This window comes from Xyrauchen texanus, chromosome 4, assembly GCF_025860055.1.
Source record: "Xyrauchen texanus isolate HMW12.3.18 chromosome 4, RBS_HiC_50CHRs, whole genome shotgun sequence".
NCBI classification, from domain to species: domain Eukaryota; kingdom Metazoa; phylum Chordata; class Actinopteri; order Cypriniformes; family Catostomidae; genus Xyrauchen; species Xyrauchen texanus.
The window spans coordinates 53,272,767-53,294,859 of record NC_068279.1 but is presented as its reverse complement, the minus strand read 5'-3'; the positions used below and the strand labels follow the sequence as shown (position 1 = coordinate 53,294,859).

General features: G+C 37.5%; 1 protein-coding gene across 1 annotated transcript in view; it reads right to left on the bottom strand.

The window, feature by feature from the left end:
- pappaa (pregnancy-associated plasma protein A, pappalysin 1a) overlaps nt 1–22,093 on the bottom strand; it is a 173,823-nt gene that overhangs the window by 129,092 nt on the left and 22,638 nt on the right. The window contains exons 6-8 of the mRNA XM_052118971.1: nt 20,475–20,667; nt 17,622–17,743; nt 7,582–8,080 (exon numbers count right to left, since the gene is read on the bottom strand). Coding sequence (XP_051974931.1) covers nt 7,582–8,080; nt 17,622–17,743; nt 20,475–20,667 — 814 coding nt within the window. The remainder of the gene's footprint in view (nt 1–7,581; nt 8,081–17,621; nt 17,744–20,474; nt 20,668–22,093) is intronic.

The following is a 22,093-nucleotide window of genomic DNA, read 5'->3' as shown; positions in this document are numbered from 1 at the left end:
TGTCCGTGCAAAGCTAATAAGTGCTGGTGACGTAGATAAATTATTGGACAGTGCTCTAGAATGCTAAGCAGCCAAATCTGTGGGTGGTAAATAAAACCCTTAATTTCACATGCAGACTCATTCAGTTCTCAAGTGAGCAGTACTGAAATACTGACCAGAACACATGTCCATTCACTTCCACAATAGGCCAGGAGCTGGGTTTGAACACAACCTTGTTTCCATTGGCATGTCCCTCAAGGCCTCTTTCTGGGTGGATGACTTCAAAACAAGACCTACTAAGTCCAGTAGAGGCCTACTGTGGTATCTGTCCTTATGTGGGGAAGACATTAGTGTCAGTATACTGCACAAACTGAGAGCAACCTCAAGACGAAAGAGCATGTGAACTGGCATTCTGATGCCAACCACTGGAGCAGATTTAACCAGCAGCTGCGTACTTCACTTTGTTTACTTTGGCATCATTTAAGAATTGAAAAGGAAGAAGAGAACAGCAATATTCTTGTGGCAAGAAAGAGCTAGGATTTGATGTGTGCCATGCTGACCAGGCACATTTCACACTCCAACTTTGATTGAATTATGATAGTTTTGTTCTGTGGTAAAACGGTTCAACTAAATTGAAGATGAGTTCCAAAGTCAATATGATTCCGTTCGGAATACTGTTTTGTCTGGCAGGAGAGGAGCATTTTAATACAAATGCTTTAGAAAAAGCCAGGAACTAGAAAAATCTTGTAAAAGTAAACATATAATGGTACTAACTCACATGATCTAATACACCAAGGATGCAACAGAGATACAAAAACTCATTGTAGAATCTTGTTTTTGTAACATTATGGAAAATTATTTATAGGAAAACAATGAAACTAGAAAGAAACCAGTCACTAAAAAAATCATGATCTGTGCTAATCTTGTCAATGAAATTACTGAGGAAAATGTGAGGAATCACGACAGAATCCTCCCATATAGCTAATTCCTTATAGCTAATAAAAGTATTTTTTTTATTATATGCTATTATTTCAGGAGCCTAGGGCTGCATTTCCCAAAAGCATCTACATTCCATGTCGATTATATATATTTTTATAAGGCTATCTAATGTAAAATAATATATAATTATCTAATTTAAAATATATGCTTAAAATAGATAAAGGAATTAATTAATAATTAGCTAAATCACTGCATTACCTACATGGATTTGTGTGCACGACAATGTAGTTCATAGAGTGAGCAACAATGACTGTTGTACAACAAATGAAGTTCAAAGGGAATAGAGATTTAAGCAAAAGTTCTCTCTCTCGGCTTGTCAAAACGTCTTCCCACCTCTTCATCTTCCTCTCTGACACCCAAGAACGCTATCTTGGACAATTTACAGGCCCAAGTGGACATCCGTTGTCCATTAACATTTATGTCACAGACCATGGAAGCTTGCACCTCAACCCACAGATGAATTAGTGAAAAAGAAACATTGCAAAAGCACATATGATGAACCAAGCAGTGATTGTGTAAAATTAGATCATCAATTAACTTTAAGCATTTCCCAACGAGGTAAATTACAAGGATTTAAAAAGTTACACGTGAAAGTATAATGAAATTGCAATGGAAAGCAACATACGGTCACATTTCAGCACTTCACATATGCACAGCGACTCTTTCCCCGCCAAACACGGAATTTTCCGTGTTTTATGAAAAAACGCTTCCCTGCCAAACACGGAATTTTCCGGGTTTCCGTGTTTTAGGTGTTATACGGTAAGGAAGACCCCTGCGCATGTTTTGAAAGAGTACGCAACTCTTTGATCAAAGAAACAGACTGCGATCGTCTCAAACATGGAGAAGCTCAAAATATCAGACATAAACATGCCTTTTTCTCAGCTTTTTGTCTGAAATGTTGTTTTTTGACAAAACCTACCTCTGTTCAAGTCGCAATAAAAAAAGAACAAATGAAGATAAAATAAAATCGTTTTTTTTTGCCTAAAAGCAGAGGCTCAGATCTTTATTGTGATATATAGCATCTTCATATATTCATGGAAGAAAATATTCTGTGGGCCATTAAAGTTTAGCGAAAATCGTCAAAAACCCTGGCGGTGGCTGGCAACTTTTTTTTAAAAACGCTGGCGGGGAAAGGGTTAAGAAGCACTTCAAATGCATAATTGCACGTTCATGTTAAGTGCAATTTTAGAAAATGCCGTAAAAAAGGCAAGAATGTTCATAGCTTCATTTGTACACTGCAAATAAATATTTTTATAGTAAAAATATCTAAATCGTCTTAAAACAAGATACATTTACATGACAAGCAAAGTCTTGTTTTTAGAAAAGTCTGATAAATGCAGTCGCTATGATATATAGAATTTTGAAATATCGTGAACCAAAATAAATTAACGAATGAACCATGTCATGGCAAAACACTCCATATTTTGAAATGTACAACATTGATTTCTGTCCATATGATCATAAATTAAATGACCCGTCAAACATCATAATCTCTCTACCGCTTCATTTTACCACTACCGTGCCTTTTCTAAACCGTTTACATGGTTCATACAATGTCCTTGAAATGCTTAAAGTTCTTGAATTTAGCTTTTAGAAATTTGAAGTACTGAAATACCTAGAAAATCAGCTTGTTTTGCTTGAGTATAAAACTGATCGTTTCCTCCATGTAATGTGTGTCCATCAAAGATGAGGTGACTCCACTTTAATTGAATAATATGTCTTAATATCCTTTCTGTTCTTTACATTCATGTTCATTTTAATCTCACTCTGCATGGATACACTAAAGAAACACGTTATTGTCCCTCCCACCTGTATTCTGGCAAATCCTGCTATTGGTAATGATTGGACAAAAGTTGTCTATATGTCACTAGCTTGACGATGCCTTCTGATTGGACGGTTCTCTTAAGTGGTTAAGAACAAAAACAGTTGGCAGAAGATGCAGGGGAAAGATGGACAAAACAGGTACATTTCTTTGACGTTAATTGCATAATTGATAGCTCCATACAGAAAAAGTAGCCACCTTCAAGAAGAGTCATTAGGGTGATTCTATAACTTCGGACACTTTTTGTGACAATAGAAAAACATTTTATAGATGAAATTACTCTGACTGCAGGAAACTGAGCTTCCAGGTTCTTTCAAGCAGCAGATTTCAATGGTGAAAATATGCAGTGCTGCAGTTTTAATCATCTTTTAAGCTTTACAGTATGTAATAATGTATTTTAATGTCAATAAAAGTTAGTATAAAGGAATATCTATGGTTTACAGCAAAGAAAGTATGTTGGTTCTTTTCTGAAATATCGGCAAAACAAGTTTAAACTTGATGAGCCTGTATGATCATGTCAGACATGTAACAGGTTGATGAATACAGATACATATTTAACACACTTCTAAAGCCTAAGAAATGTCCATCCATCCATCCATCCATCGTCAACCGCTTATCCTGTGTACAGGGTTGCGGGGGGCTGGAGCCTATCCCAGCTAACATTGGGCGAAAGGCGGGGGACACCCTGGACAGGTAGCCTAAGAAATGTGATATTTAAAAATAAAACTACCACTAGACATGCAATATGTGTCTTTAAAAATAATATTTTACTTCAATATGGTCATATTCCATTCCAAAACTTAATAACAGCCGTTTCCATTGAACAATATTATTTACTGCATTCAAATAATGTTCGCAGTATGACTATTTTTATTCACTTATCCTTTCACAAACAGTAGTCCATATGCTGGGTGGTGGAGATGGGATCTGTTCCCCGTTATATCTTATGGTTGTCTTGATCAGATAAGATCATTGTTAGATCATATTTGACCTCATATCTGTCACATTGACAGAACTTTGGAAATTAAAAACAGACGTTTGGAATCATAGTTTGCGTGATTTCTTCATAAAAAGTTAATAGTCTTTCCACAAACAGATGCTGCATGTCAACTGTGTCAAATAGAGCAGACGCGATAACAATGACGGTGACCCGTGAATTATCATAATTAAACTTTTTCCTGATGCAACAATCTGGTAGAAATTTAAAGAAGCCCTAATCTCCAATAATCTGTGGTAAACGGTGCACTTTTTGGGCAGTTTCAGCGCAATTTGAACAAAGCGCCCATAGACAGCAGCGGTTTTCTGGGCAAGATCCTGGAAGGGAAGGGGCGGAGCATTTGTTTGTAAACAGTAACTTAATCTATAGTATATGTCTAATAAATGTACTGGAAAGAAAATAGTTTGTTATATGCGACATCACATGTCCGACATGTCCTGAACAATGATATTTGAGACTACATGTATGGCAATTTAAATGTTTTATTTTTTTTTAACTGAAAAAGAAAATGTGCTGCCTAAAGCCATGAGGCAACTTGATAAAAAATTATTAGGGCTGTCAATCACCAAATTTTTTTAATAGAATTCATTACATGGTGTCCCGATTAATTAATCGCAATTAATTGCATGTACAAATATTTGCTGAGAAAGCCCCTCATATAACAATATCTCAATGGTTATGATTATGATTATGATTATACAATATTCAGATAATTAAAATGCATTACATTCTTGTAGCAGAAGAGTTCATCATTTGATAATACAAAAAGCAGCTTTAGAATACAATGTATTGTTTACTACCATATTATTGATCATAATCCAATCATTGGCATACAGTTCACAGCAATCCATTTCACAAGTGTCAATCAGTTGTAGATTTATAATGAGGGCTTGTTTAAGGGCCCTCAATTTACACCTACGTCAGACATGCTTGTGTCGCGTCTCGGGTGTGTTGCATCATAAACATAAAATGTTTAGGTCACTGTGCCAAGTTATATATAGTTTAATACTCAATCTTTAAACACATCTTGAGATCCCTTAGATCGCATTTGCACTCCTTCGAGTGTTTTGAACACAAGAACATAACGCATGTTTGTGTTACACCTACTGAAGTGTTTTCTTCACTGTATAAACTGTGCGTTGCTCATACAGCTGAAATATCACTTACTGACCTTGCGTTAAATCGACAGCCCTAAAAATTATATTTAAGTTTAAGCACTCTACCTATAGTTAAACATTCTAAATTATTAAAACTAATTGTACAACTAATTTATGATAAGAAGCTGCAGAAAAGAAGTGACAATTTATGTTACATATCATATATTGAGCTGTATGTACTACACTTAATAGTAAATAGGTCTATCAGCTGGATAGGACAGAAGAGAGTAAAAACACAAACACACACATTCATTCTCTGGAATATTCATACATGCATGTGACAGTTTTGTCTTGTCTAATGTTAACCAATTAAAATTTGCATTGAACATCGAACTTAGTGGCTGTTTGTTTTCTGAAACTTATACAATTTGATGTCCCTCTGTTTACTATGGTTACTAAGGCTATATGAATGACTCCTCAACTGGCCAATAACAAAAGTTGTTTGTGAGGGTTTCAAGAAGAAGGCATCTGCTCTCATCCAACAACAAATTCAAGCATCTTCAGTTTGACAGACACTACTGGAACTTCAAATGGGACCAGGTTCTATGTTCAGATAAAACAAAAATAGAGCTTTTTGACAGCACCAGAGATTGGTTTGGTGCACACAGAGAGGTAGCCATGTGGGAAAGTACCTCATGGCCACATTAAATATGGTGGTGGATCTTTAATGATGTGGGGCTGATTTTATGTCAAAGGTCCTGGAAATCTTGATTGGATACATGGCATCATGGACTCTAACAAGTACCAAAAGATAAAAAAATCTAAACCTGACTGCCTCAGCCAGAAAGCTTAAAATGGGACCTGGTTTTATCTTCCAGAAAGACAATGATCCAAAACACACATCACAATCAACACAAAATGGTTCACTGACGACAAAATCAAGGTTCTGCCATTGCCATCCCAGTCTCCTGACCTGAACCCCATAGAAAACCTGTGGGGTGAATTGAAGAGGAGAATCCACCATGTGGACCTCAGAATTTGAAGGATCTGGAGAGATTCTGTATTTGGGAATGGTCGCAGATCCCTTGCCATGTGTTCTCCAACCTCATTATGCATTATATGAGAAGACTCAGAGCTGTTATCTTGGCAAAGGGAGGCAGAACAAAGTATTGAATAAAAGGGTGTCAATAATTGTGAGAAAAAATAAAGGTACTCTCACGTTCAACTGCTTTTATTTTCAGCAAACTTAATGTGTAAATATTTGTTTGAACATACAAATATTCAACAACTAAGACATAAACTGAACAAGTTTCACTGACATGTGACTAACAGAAATGGAATAATGTGTCCCTGAACTAAAGGGGGGTCAAAATCAAAAGTAACAGTCAGTATCTGGTGTGGCCACCAGCTGCATTAAGTACTGCAGTGCCTCTCCTTCTCATGGACTGCAACAGATTTGCCATTGCATGCTGTGAGATGTTACCCCACTCTTCCATCAGGGAACTTGCAAGTTCCCAGACATTTCTGGGGGGAATGGCCCTAGCCCTCACCCTCCCATTCAACAGGTCCCTGTCATGCTCAATGGAATTGAGATCCAGGCTCTTCGCTGGCCATGGCAGAACACTGACATTCCTTTCCTGCAGGAAATCATGCACAAAACAAGCAATATGGCTGGTGGCATTGTCACGCTTGAGGGTCATGTCAGGATGAGCCTGCAGGAAGGTTACCACATGATGTCTTCCCTGTAATGCACAGTGTTGAGATTGCCTGCAATGACAACAAGCTCAGTCTGATGATGCTGTGGGACACCGCCCCAGACCATGACGGACACTCCAACTCCAAATCGAGTCCTCATGCCTCAGGCATGTTCACATAGATGACCCTGGGCATCTTTCTTTTGGTGTTTTTCAGAGTCAGTAGAAAGGTCTCTTTAGTGTCCTAAGTTTTTATAACTGTGACATTAATTGCCAACCATCTGTTAGCTGTTAGTGTCTGAACGACCGTTCCACAGGTGCATGTTCATTAATTGTTTATGGTTCTTTAAAGATAATTTTTACGAAATTATCTTTAATATACAGTGTCCTGAAAAAGAGACGTTTCTTTTTTTTGCTGAGTTTTATATTTGACCAAAATATATATATATATATATATATATATATATATATATATATATATATATATATATATTTTTTTTTTATAATTTTTTTTATACAACTTGTGTTGTGTTTGCAATTGTTTGATATCCATTAGAGGATATATGTTTGTGAATATTTTGAATGAAATATCAAAAGGAAAAACAATAAAGGCATATTTTTTACAGCCTTCTTTGCTCATATTTACCAAGGGTGCAGATATTTTTGGCCACCACTGTATGTTTGATACGTGTTTTAATAATTGATACATGTTTTTGTCATTTTGCACATTATCATCAACTAAATTTTATTAAAAATAAATTTTGTCTAAACTTGCCAATTTAGTGCAATTACAATTGATGAATATGGCATGATGAAATAATGACTAAATTAAATAAAAAATAAAAAAAATTGTAAAATTGATTTTACATCACCACTGAGAGTGGTGTGTCCTATAGTCTTTATAATGTACTGTAAGCCTGGACATCTAATAAAGCTTAACAGGTGAGAAGGCACCTTTAAAATGCTACAATACACAATACTGAAAAGACTCACCTGTCCACATATCTTCGCATCGAGTCACTCAGCACAATGCCCTGTGCTGCGTGCGCAAACGCCGGCTGCCGCAGGAGCCGATAGCGCAGTGGCTCGCATTCATGACAGAGTGGACAGTCAGATTTAGACGTGAGCAGAGTGGCATCGATTTCCAAATGTTGTTCCATGGTGAAAACCTGTACCCCGTATACCTCCTCCTGCACACCCAGTTTGATGGTTAGTGGTGTATCACAGAACAAATTGCTGGGACCCAGTGATAGGTTGTTGCCAGCTACAGTCAGTAAGATGATATTGTGTATGGCTGGCAGAACTGTTTCCTCTGGTGAGGAAAATGTCACCCACATCGTGAGGGAGTCTGGGACCACCGGATGAGCAAACTCCAGCTGCAACATGCAGCCTTGCAGAGGGCAGGGAGGGGGGACCATGCCCAGATCCATGCCATTATGAGGACTCCACGTGCGAACACTGGGCTCACAGGCTTGCTCCACATCTGGTGGTCCTAAAAAGATTCATCAATTAAATTAGAATTTATTAGAGAATTTCAAAGCAAACATTTAGATTGAGGTACACATTCTGTTTAAACTGTGGACATACTTCAATATCCAAGTATCAATTAATGAAAAGTCAACTGTAAAGGCAATTGTTTAAGATACAGAAGAAAAAACATGATATAATTCTTTTGATCCTGAAGAACTTGGATTCAGGATTCCATATCTTTCTTGTTCAGCAAAGGATATTGACCAATTTCAACTAGAATATTAACTCTAAGGCATCCAAGCCTTAGCCATTGTTCTGTAAAACATTCTGCTTAGCAAACATATTATCTTTCTGGTTGGATATACAATACGATGAATAGGGTCACTTAATGGGTATACTGCTGACATTACAAACTTTCCAGGGAACATGACATCATAATAACAAGCTCTTGTGTGGTATCCCAGTAGTAAACCAGGAAACAAGAACTACCCAGAAATGAGGCCCCCATAAGGCTTTCACAATTGCATTTCATGTGCAGCAGTCCAGCCATATTTGGAGTCAAGAGCAACTTATTTGACGGGGAGTGACGTATACCAACATTCATCAAATGTGGGGAGAAGCCAGGGCACTGCATACAGTGTGTTCTACTGCTTTTCCTTTGAGCAATTCCAAATTGGCAACAGCAAAAGTCATTTGCTAACCTCATTTCTGGGTAGTGCACAACATTCCAGTGTTTAATCAACTGAGTACTGAGTTTTTTTGGCTTTCCCGGCCACATCACCGCAACACGTTTATTTTTTTTTTAAATGTGTGTGGCCAGAATAGAAGTACAGTAAGTGTAAGATAAAAATTAGATACTGCAGGTTTACCTTCTCTTCATGCTAATGTTACTTTTGAATGCTTTTTGAATTTAAGTTCCTGTAATGATCATATTCATCAGGTAGTCATTTTGCAAGATGAATAACTGTTATATTTTATCTGTATGACTCTGTGGTGGACTAATAACCCAGTCACGGGGGTGTTGGAGTCAGGGTTCAGCCGCCGTGGCAACTATGGGCCAATTTTCAAGGTGACCTGACAATTCGGCCGTGAATTGGTGCCTTGCATTTTCACTTGATTAGCTAATCCCATCGGGGTATTAGCTTGTCTAGGAAAGTGCTCATTCATGGAAAAGGGGGGAGGTGGGGTTTGGTGGGACACGGCTGAAAATGTCCCGTTTAACATAATTGCAGTAAGTTGAATTGTGAGCTGGTGAATTGTTGTAAAAACAGTTGAACACCTAAAGTAGGTTCCGGCACACAGTCTGATTCTGATGGAAGGGACCAACATCTATCCTAGAGCTTCTGTTACCGATGCTTATTCTAAGGCAATGTTCAAAACAAGCTGTTTGTACTTATCAGGTGATCAGTTCTGTCTGTATTTTGTACTTTTGTATCCTTGTAACACAATTCTTGCTCTATGTAAAGCAGTTTTGGATTTTTGGCCTGAAATTGCAACCAAGTGCAGCGTTTAAGTGGCGCTGGGTGATATAGCTTTAAAATTATAGAAAAAAAATAGCTTTTTCAGTCAGAGGAGCCACCATTTATACCAAACAGCCATTGTGGTAATGTATGTGCACCAATATAACAAGCAGTAATGATTACTCACTTATATTTTTACTAAAACATTTAATACATGAAAAATGCCATGCAAAAAACAAGGGCCATCCAAGCCGTTATCAGTGTCAGGTCCAAAATCCAGTGTCTCTCATGGTATGGGGGTCTGTCAGTGCCCATGGCATGCGTAACTTACAGTTCACATCTGTGAGGGCACTGTTAATGTAAAAAGATTTTGTTGCAACATATGCTACCGCCCAGATGCCGGAATTTCCAGGGATGTCCCTGCATTTTCCAGCAGGACAGCGCCAAACCACAAACTGCCCAGATTTGAAGTACATAGCTGCATAAACAGAGAGTGAAGGTGCTAGATTGGCCTGCCTGCAGTCCTGACCTGTCTCCAACTGAGAATGTGTGGCGTATTATAAAGTGCACAATATGGCATAGGAAGGTCCTGTCCAATTGTGCAGCTGAAGACCTGAGAATCTGAGAAAATTCAGCTTGCTAAACCGAACAAATATGTGTCTTCACAGTCCAAATGCTAAATAAGTGTAAGCAGAAGATAATGTGATGTTACACAGTGGTAAACACTTGACTGTCCCAACTTTTTTGGAACGTGTTGCAATCATCTGACTTGGGTGTTTGTTTAAAATAAATAAATAATAATAATTCACAAGGTATAAATCAAATAATGTGTTTCAATATAGCACAGGGTGAATAGAATTTACAAATTAGTTTTTGTTAGGATGGGATGGAATAGGATAGGACAGGGTAGAATAGGCTAGGATTCGTTTGGAAATCGAATATTCTGCATGTGCTTTTTTGTGGTTCAGGTGTGATTATTTCCATCAATCTTTGTATCTTTTACCTTTGAGTATTTGTGTTATGAGAACCAAATACTGCGTTTAATACATGTGGATAAAGACAGCTCAGTCATCAACAACAGTACACATACGTTTTTAATTAATGCATATGAAAGTGGTTGTACTGTGTAGGAAATGACGTCAACCAGAGCAACATCCCTCCCATACAAAGCACACACATGGAGGAGAAGCAATACTGCCTGCTGGTTCGCTGGTGTTCAGAACAGTTATGATTAAAACATGCAATAACATCTGGTCAATGTGCTCAATAATGTAGAATCACCAGACACAGATGGACATTTACCAAATTCTTTTTGCGAGATCCAGCTTTTGTTTTGTTTTTCTCTTTCTCACTGTTCCATCTCCAATCGGATTCTCTGCCCAACCAACCCCTGCAGTCTGCTTATTTGAATCAGCGGTTTGCGTCCTTCACTTGCAAATGTCACAAACCACATGTGATATTCTGCAGCCTTAAGTACCATGAGTGGTTTCTATGGCTTACCCCATCTGCAGTTTATTTCCCCCCTCTAACTTTCTCTTGCGCTTCCTCGCTAGAGAGTTTCCTTTTTTTCTCTGCTATAATTCCCCTGGCTGTAAAGATTTACAAGGGGGTGCTCCAACTCCTGTAGCGTGCAAATACAGACAGCAGAAGTGGTTTGAGGCCACGACCCCCAATCCTGTGAACTTGACGGCCGACAGGTGGAGCAGCCTCGCCACAAAGCAATGGCCACTCTCCACTGGAATGATGAAGCAGAACCTTCTTCTTGTTTTGTGGGAGGGTGGCCACTGCAAAGCCGTCGCTGGCCAAGAAGCACAAACAAACAGAGTGCCAAGCAGCTGCACTGGGGTCTTCAGGGCTCGGCATGCAGGATAAACACTGGCGTAAGAGGGGTGCGTTGAGGGGACTGTGATTAACAGGGAATCATTCCAAAAGGCAAACAGAGAGCAGTTTACATGCTGCAGCAGTGGCAAGCCCAGGCATGTCTCTGCAACACACTGCAACAAGTGATGAGTGAAGCATGTGTTAATGTTTATGTGTGTGTGTGTTTCTGAGCACTTAGTTTTAAGTGTGTGTGTGTGCTGCCTAAAAAGAGAGAGTCCTAAGTCAAAGAACTCAAGAATTGCAGTCTATCTCCATCTATAGAACATTTGGGGAAAATGATGGGTTTTGAAGTGAAGTGCTCTCTGACAATAAGGTTAACAGCAATATCTGACCTATATCCATCACTGTCTCTGTGAGTTCATTATCATCAAAGCAGGTCTTTGAAGAGGAAACACTCCTCCAATTGATAATGAGTCTTTCCTTCTGCTAGAGATATAAATCAAAATTGCTAGACACCATCTCACCAAAGAGGCATGAACGAAAATATCCCAACCGTGGGAATAATTTGAATTGCAGGAAAACATCTATGTCTACAGAACAGCTTCCTTCTGTCCCAAACAGCACTGACATATACACCATATATCACCTGGCCAAATATCCCAAAGGCAACCTTAAATTTCTGATTTTCAAAGAAAGAACATTCCTCCAAGATGTGACGAGTCTCGTACTAACTGACACATAGCTATTTTATGCCAGCCATGCCCACAAACAATAATTAATAAAGCAGCTGTCTGCAAATTTTCTGGAGCAGCACAGCTGTGTAGACTATTTATAAAAGAAAAAAATCCACCTCCTGCTCACTGATCACTTCACAGTTTCAGTAAAAGACTTACTGAGATTGACAAAATGTTTCTCTTTTAGCAATTTCAGTTTTTTGTAAGCATGTAATCATACTTTCCAAGAACAGAAGTGTTAAAACAGTGTTTCCCAACTATTGTGTGCCATGAAAGATTGTCAGGTGTGCCGTGGAAAATTATAAAATTCCAAAAATATTTTTTTTATATATATAATAATAATTTCAGGGATCCAAACTCCTCACCTTTAAGAGAAATTCACCATTTTGAAACCATAATCGGTCACTTTTGTGATTGTGAAGAGCAGTGATTAATGTGCAAAAGTGAGTGATATTTATACGCGTTAAGGGTCATCACATGAATCACGTCAGCGCTGCAGAATACATTGAAGTCTATGAAGTGACGTCACACCAAAGTGTTTTTCACACACGTTTTTGCTTCAGCAATAATGTCTTTGAGAGAACTAAGCAACAAGAAATATTTAAAAACTATCCAGATTTGTGAAGAGACATTGAATGTCTCATAATTTCTTTAAATTAAATATTACCTTATCATTTAATAATATCAGAGGCCCCGGTTATTTAACTCATTTAAATTCACCAAGAAAACACTTCGACCTAAACAAGTACTTTTATTACTGTCTCCTATCAAAGCAATTGCAAGCTTTTTACTCTCTTCCAAATACATGTTTTCAATGTTTATTTTGCACACCTCCTGCTTTTTATGCGTCAAACTCATAAAATCGCCCCTCTGTGATGCTCTCTGCAACTCTTGTCATGTGGAGGGCAATGCACCGTTTAACGCTGGTTTCAGCCTCCAGAACCAAATTAAAACTTCCACGAGAAGTCGTCTGTCCGAGGCAAAGACACAAAATCAAATGATAATTGCCTCAGCATCAGTCTCCCTTGATGCGTTTGCTTACGCATAGACGAGCACCCAGTTTAAGTCAACGCGGACCAGGAGGAAGATTCGAGTTGTCGATTGAGTTCTGTTCAGTTAATTTTTAAGTGTTTTGTTCATATTTAAATCGTATTTGTTTTTTGTAATATTGCGTTGTTCATATGTTGTGTTTTAGTGCATTCATCTGCTTCATGTGGTGTCTCTGTTGTTCATCTGTTCTCTTCATAAATAAATAAATGCATATTTATGTGCTGTATGCTCATCCAGTAAGTTCATGATTAAAAATGAAAATGTGAACGAATATAAAAGCTATTAAATGGCTTATTATTATTAAAATATGAAAATTAAAATGACGGGTAATAATAGATTATGACGGAATTTTTATGACCCTGTCCATCAAAATGGTGGACAATGAGAAAGTCTAACGCATATGCGAATTTAAAACATTCAACGTAAACACGCTACTAAGACGGACAGAAAACATGGACAAGTTCTTGAAAAGGGAAAATATTGACGATGGTTAGCCTATGTGGGATAGTGGTGTGCCGTAGAATTTTTTAGTCGTAAAAAGTGTGCCGTGGCAGAAAAAAGGTTGGGAAACACTGCGTTAAAAGACAAGCCGCTTTTGAAGATGTAAGAATGAGGAGCAAGTTTGAGCCATGGTCATGATCATGGATGTCACTTTGTTTTAAAAAGTAGTGGGGACAGTTTAGGGAGAACCTTAAAGTGGTGAACCTTGGTTATGTGCAGATAGTCATTTGGTTATAGTGGCAAATTATATTTGACTGTTTTAATAAATAGTTATTATTGATGGTCAATGATGATCCATTAAATATTTAACATAATTAATTTCATAACTTGTTCTGTACATCTGTCAGTGAAAGGATTTTTTTCAGACATCTGTCACTCAACAGCTGCAATGATCACTCATTATAAAATTTGAAATTAACTACAGTGCCAGATTACCACTTATAATAACACCAACAAACAAAATGGAACACCCAGCTCAAGAACTGGCAGCCTGATCCCATGAACATTACGTGACCATGGCATCATTTTTGCTAAATAAATTTATGTGTCTTATTACACATTTTGCTGCAGTTTCCCAGTGAAATGTCAGCTGGGGGTGCCAAAAGCAAGTGATATTATGTCGTAATCAGACAAGATTTTAAGGTGTTAGATGGAGGTTTCAATGAGCAAAATGTACATCCCTTTAACCTAAACTTCACCAAAGGTTTTCTAAAAAAGCAAAACAGACATCTTTACCCTTAACTAACTAATCTAAGTCTAACTGTCCACAAACAAAATACAAAATAAAAAGCATATTTTTGTTGCATTTGTTGCTTCTATAACACTTTCGTCTCAGGTGTTAGCTTGCTTGTTTGACTGGGTTTGAGCCGTGGACCTCCGAGTTCAAAGTCCAACACTCTGTCAGTGGATACAATGACACCCAGGACTGAGAGGTTTGGCGACCTAGGTGTGCGCACAGGTTAAGTTTGTACATTTGTACAGAAATTATTTCACCTCTAAAGAACTAAATTGTGCAACAAAAAAAAAGACAGAAAAAATGGCTAAAAGAGCAATTGCGAGTGGGGTGGCCCATGGGGTGGCCAGACTTTGGTCCATGGTGGCCACGGCCACCCTTGGTCACCCCCTAGCTCCGCCACTGGTTTTGACCATTCGTGCACATGTTATGAGTGTGTGATGACTTGGTGTTACTGGCCCAATGAAATTCTTCGAACACAGCTCTTGAAATTCGGAAGTGTTTAACCCAAAGCTGGTCTTCATTGTGGGTCCTAACAATCCGCCAGAACAGTTTTAAGTGCAGGTGCTCCTGAGTCCCAGGCATGCGAAGGCCTTTCAACACACATTATATCAGATTGTTATGCGGCATCTTAGGGCATCATTTAATAACCATTTAAAATAAAAAACACAGATTCTCTTTAGCCCCTGCATGTCAACTGCATCTTCATACTTTTTTTTTAAATAAAATGATTATGAAAATAATATTTTATTTAATAACTATACTGAAATGACAGACTAAAATATAATGTTTCAGTTGAAACCTCGCTCATGAGCGTAATGAAATATATATGTCCTTATTTTAAAGTTCTTTCTAGTTTTTAATTCTAAAGGTATAGAGGATGGTGTGGAGTACAGGAAACCTTTACTACATGTATGTGAATTGATAGCTTATTGGGAGTGTTTTTGGCTCTCGAGCCAGAGGTTACAGGATTGAAACCTGCTTCTTTATGTTGTTTGTACGTGTGGAAAAAGTAAAATGCAACCACCAGACAAATGATATGCCTTTATTGCATAAATGCACATTCAACCACATATAAATAGTAACATTTGATATCGTCTCGCAGGATATGGGTGTTAAAGGAGGGCTATTATCGTGAGCGTATTTCAGCAATGCATGGTTTTTGTTTACATTTCATTCCATTTTGTGCTGTGGCTGGTACTGACTCTGTGTCCGGTAAAATTACTGTTGCTCATTTGGTTTTATACTGCATATTATTAACACATTAACTCATCTTTGTTGCCATGATTGTGTAATAAAAAGGTAAAACCATAGGCGGTAGTTAGCATAGAGTGGCAGTGTTCATGGTTACATGATAAAGATTATGATTCAACTAATTACATTAATACAGAACCATAGTGTGAGGGTAGTTCAAAGATCTGGGTGAAAATCTAAACATCCAAATCTCATTTAATCTTTTGAAGCGTCAAGCCCACCCACATCACCTGCGTCTGTGTTCGCATGGGGGATGGGAAACACCAAAAGTAGATAATAGCGCACCTTTAACAACCATATCCTGCATGACGCCTACGGTCATGATGCCCTAACAAGACAAGGATTCATTTACAATATGCATAAATAATAATCCTTAACTCTAATGGGACTCTAAAGAAATCTTATTGAGTTAGAAATCAATCACTGTTTGTTTTGTTTTTTTGTTTTATGTAGTCTACAGATTCAACTATACTATATGTAAAATACAGTACTATTTTCACATCAAGCAATTGCACCAGAGATGTATACTACAGAGTTAAAAATGTTCAATCCGCAAATGTCTGAAAGCAATTGTATTTTTTTCTCTTAGATTTACAAAATTTGTATGATGTGTATTTAGTTTGAATGTGTTCACTTCAATTGTGATTTTGATTTCCTTATATCATTTTAAATAAAATAATTGCTAATAAGAGAGACTTTAATATCACAAAAACGAGGAAAGGCTGCAGGGAAAGGAAATTACAACGAAGGAATAGAAGAAAGATGTATTTGTAAAATGGAATATCCTGCTCACTCAAGCGTCACTTCAAAGCACCGTCTTTGCTCAGCCGCATTACCTCAGAGCGTTTCCCGTTATCTTGTTGAAACTTGATAAATTAGATTTTTCCAATTAATAATAAAACCTAATAATTCAAGATGCACTGTTAAAGCATGTGGCATGGTTTATTTTAATTTTGTTTTGCCAGATGTAAAAGGGGAGGAGAATGTATGTATCCGTCAAGTATTTGGTCTTCGACTTCCGCATAGGATGTTCCTGTGCTTCCTGGCTCAAGCGTCCTTGGGATGTTTCCTCCATCCTGGGTCCTTACATTGCATTTAAGGAGTCAAGGATAGAGGAGCGAGGAAACGATGACGCACAGTTGAAGAAGTTTGAGGCAGGACTATCTGTTTTATGACCAATGGCAGACAAGAAGAGTATTTGGAAAATACGTTTGGATACACTTTTCATTTTTGCAAACCGTTTTGCTGATGCAGGTTTTGCAGAAATGTAATGACCATTGGAAAATCTCCATATCTCATGGATTCTCTGCATTTGAGTTATCTTAAAACGACAAACTCTACAATGCAAGAATTCAAAATGTATTGTGGAGTAGATCCAAAGGTTTGTATAAAATACCAGGAGAATATGAAATGAGAATCTTACTTGTGGGGATGCATGCAAATTTGTCAGGGCAACAGACAACAAACTTTTCCTTTGAGATGCGAGTCATTAACTCATGAGACACTGCCAGCCTCATGCCTCTGACCTGAAGAGCGCACGCACATGTATGACTGTGTAAGTATCCCTCAGAGGGGAGATTCGTAATGAGTTTCAGTGGGCCCAAAACATTGCCAGATGAGGTTTTCTATTTTGGTTGCACAGACAGTACAGTCTTCTGAATTCTGGAGAAGGATTCAAACAAGCATCATTCCAAGGAGACGTGCAGACCACAGATACATTCCCAAGACTTTCGCTTTCATTTAAATCACACTTGTCCAGAAAGTAGACGGTAGACGAGTTAATCACGACTATGACACATGTGTTTTATTGGGGTAGGTGAAAAATGTATAATATTCAGGCACTTTTGGCACTTGTATCTTAGACACAACATACGTCTGTTATGCAGTCAGTATGATGATTCTCCAAATATGCCTCAACTGTGTGTACGATTAGCCAAATGCAATGTTTCAAACAAATTATTTTACATTCAGAGTGATGATTCTTCATGATGGAGGTAGGAAGAAACTCACCCTCTGCTTCTCTGGGGCTCCAGTGGCCAGATGGGGAGCAGGGTCGCGGAGACCACGAATTGGAGGCGTACTGCAGGAGGACGCGACCCTCAGTGCATTTATCACATACTGATCCCACTTCTCTAGGAAACCAACAGAGAGAGACAGAATGCAACTTAGATACGGCTCAGCAGAACAAGGTCAGGATAGATGTCGGCTTCAACTTTTAGTGGACGACAAGTGAGATGGTGGTTGTCAATATTTATTTTGACAACAACAGCTGTTAAGCATGTGAGAGTGGGGGAAAGGGAGATCATCACAAATAATCACTCTCAGATCATCACTCCCTCCAAATATAATTTTGAGACCAAAACCGAGCATAAGAGCAGCATTGTTTGTTCCTGTGGCTGTCAAATTCAACATTGGCACAAGTGGTGGTGTTGTAGTGGTCTAAACACATAACTGGTAATCTGATAATCAGAAGGATGCTGGTTCAAGCCCCACAGCCATCACCATTGTGTCCTTGAGCAAGGCACTTAACTCCAGGTTGCTCTGGGGGGATTGTCCCTGTAAGAAGGGCTCTGTAAGTCGCTTTGGATAAAAGCGTCTGCCAAATGCATAAATGTAAATGTAAATGCACAATAGCACCCTCAAATCACAAATATTATGAATCATAGCCTCGATGATTCACTTCTAATTCAACTCTTTGAGATCGAGCAAAATGATTGACAGGTGAAAAGTGTGAATGTCCGAGGCCCACGGATACATTTTTGTTTGCTGTTTACAAAGTCTACAGCTGTCACAAAGAATGGTGAGATATCTCAGGACACTTATTTCATTAATATCTTTAAGGGAGTTGGAAAAGTTTTTGCATACTTTTCCATGAAAAAATAATTTACTACAACTTTAAGGTTCCCTATAGATTTCATAAAAGGGTTCTGGGTTCAATGTTAAGCTCAATTAAAAGCATTAGTGGCATAATGTTAATTTCCATATTAAAAAAAATACTTAGATATAAATGAGGTTACAGTAAGGTAATTTTGATGGAAGTTTTCTAACCGCTTTCTAACCTTTAAACGATCTGTTTAAAGTTACTGTATATCCAATATTACAACCTTATTGTACCAATGAAACCTTATAATCACTGAATCTAACTTAATACAGATATGTTAGTAAGCACTTCTATCACACTTAAATCATGTTAACACATAACATATTTACATCTTGTGGCTATAGCTTTGAAAGTGTTTGTAATTTAGCATTTATGGACAGGCCCCATTTAGTTCCATTGTAAGTGTCTTACTGTGCATTTAAAGATGAGTGGAAGGCGAAATAGATTCAATCAACTATTTGCATATACAAGTATATACATTTTTTTTATTTGAATATTCATAGCTGAAAATGAAAAACATATATAGTAAGTTAATAATATAAATAGTTTAGTAAAAACCTTTGTATCAATTGTATGTGAGTAACGATCCTCTTGATACGACATCAAATTTTAAGATAGATTCCCCCCAATCCGTCGACTGCAAAATCACTTCATTTGCATGCAGCTGAAGATGTCAGAATAGTTTATTACAGTGTTCGATCAACATCGTTGGAAAAATGCATTCGTTCAAGAAACACGAATAGAAGTGATTCAAGTATTTTTTTATAAAGGAACTTATTCTGATTATGAAATAATAATAATATTCGAAATAATAATTTCGATTCCCACCCACAGCTGATATCATAAATTATATGTACTGCGAATATACAGGTGTGAGATTCCAGTATCAGCTCCAATGAGTCATTGAGGACTTATGCCAGAGGGAAATGTCAAACTGTGTTTTTGATGAAACAATCAGACTATTGTGTTTGAATGTTGTATGCATAAAAACAAATGCAGCCACATGATGCAAGCAGCAAGCCTGAGACCAGCATGTCTGAACATGCTCCTTTGAGGAGCTTCCCCAACTGTTCGCCTCAGTGGATTCCACCTGTCATTCACATAACAGTCCCTAATGGAAAATCTGTGGGGCCACAAATAAATAGCATAGACTGCGTTCAAAAATGATACAAAATATCACAGCTCTGAGTCATGAAATGTATCCTGAGCCAACGAGATAATTTTGGAAAGCAATTTAAATAAATTCCACTGTATCTACGGCATGGCAAGTTAAACACAGGTTGGAAAAAGTCCTAATAATTGACAGCATGTGTTAGTGATTGAAAAACATGTCTGTTTGGCAGAGACTGCAAATTCTGGGTTGTTTTGCTGTTTTACTGTACCCAAGAACAATTACAAAATGTGTCCAACTTCTCCTCTTTCAATATTTCTAAAAACAGAACATGCTTGGACATGTCTCCTCTCTGCCTGCTTCCAGATTTATATTCCATGACTGGACACACTTTATATTAGGTGGCCTTAACTACTGTGTATTGACATTAAATACATACAAGACTATGTATTCACTGGGTAACTACATGTTGTTCTGCAAAATACCCACATTTGCTGCTACTGAGGTTGAGGTACGGTAGGTTTAGGAGTAAGGGTAGGGGTTTGAGTTGAGTTTTGGGGTAAGGGTTGGGTTAAGGTTAGGGACAAAGTTACCAGTGTAACTACAAATGTAATTACATACAAGTACTTTAAATGTAACAGCAATGCAACAACGTGTGTGTACCTAATAAGTGCATTGTATCACATGGTTAAGTACATAGTAGTTAAAGCCACCGAATATAAAGTGGGTCCCCATGACTTTTCATATATCATATTGCATATCCCCAAAGAGCACATCACATTTCCCATGTCTATTTTGCTACATACAAGCACATGATTTTGTAAAAACTAGTAATTAACGTATACACTATGTCATTGCATCCTCATTTCACCTGTCATAAAAGTGGCCAGAGATGGGTGGAAACCAATCAAGAGTAATGGAGTCTTGTTCCTGTTCTACCACTTGGGGCGCCATAGGGACAGGAGGTGGCCTGTAGTTGGGTTGCCATGTCTGGTAGATGAGGTCCAGATAGCAGTGCATGCGAGCCACCTGGTTGAGTGTGAAGGAATCAGTGCAGTCGTCATCTGGGGAAAAGAGGGTGTAAATTCACTTATTATGCCTGATTATTGGTAGGCCATAGCACATGCAAGAGTATCTTCTTGCAGAGAAGATAAAATATCAAATGTATAACTGATACATTAAATTAAAATTAAATAGCAGTCGTAAGCCATTTAACTTATACAATGTGACATTTTTAGAGTGAAATAGGATATTCAATGAGAAATATCCTGAATAGGAATAGGATATTCAATGAGAAACAACCTGACTGTTGTGATAATTAGATTCCATTTAACCATCCAGTCAATTAACGACGGTTTGTGTTTGGGAGAAACGCCAACAAATGTACATCTGGTAAGAAACCTAATTAAGTTTTTACATTGAAACCTGTTTGTGTCAAAAGATTTGTATCTCTAGTTTCATCCAATATGCAATTTATTACATTTGAGAAATGTTATCATGAAAATGCACCCTGTTAAACACAATGACCACTATAGTGGACAATAGCGCTATTTTTTCAATAGAAATTTGATATTTACATGTGCTTTTTCACATGGAGAAAATCAATTTGCTTTAAGAGGCTTTATATGGAGTTACAATGAAAATAAGTGCATTTACTGTTTTGAGACCAGTGCAGACAGACAGCACACTGGAGGTTAAGTCATTCACTAAATAGGGAGAAAGAAATCCTTCAAAAGCTTTCCTATGCAGCCAAGTGCATTACCTCCTAACATCTGACCAAAAGTTCAGTTTCAGACTGCAGATGATGTTTGGATCACTCAACATATTTGGCAGATATGAGACAATGGTTATCAATATATAGATTCAGAGTACAAGGTTGGCAGTGATTGGATGATGCTGGCCATTACTAATTTCTGATTGGTATAATGCTTCAGCACTGGCTAGCACTAGTTTTTTTGACAGTGCAAAGAGAGAACTTTAAGATTATTATTATTTATTTTATTTTTTTTTGCCAAATTAGAAAATAACTTAAACATACTTTTTAATTGTATAGTTTTTTGGTTTTTGTACTATTATATATAGTTTATGTATTGTTATGCCTGTAGTGTCTCAAAATCATGAATAACCAACACTCCTGGAGACATATTAAACAATCTGATTACAAAAAACTTAATATTGCTTGGTATTATTTAAAATTTCCCAACTTTGTCCCTCTTGTCACAAATATAAACATAATGTTTTAGGAAGACTACATGCTGTTCATTTTTTTATATTTATTTATTTTTGCATGTTTATTCGGTGCTACTAGTTACAAATCAAAAGGAAATATGCACACAGCAGTCATGCATACATTATAAGCCTTTAAAGCGAGACCTACAGTGAGATCCGAGGTTGTTAATCGATGGTACATGCTTCTGTTGTAGCCATCAATCCACATTATTTAAACTTTATTCAAACTTTCAAACTTAATGTTTAATAACACACGTCCTG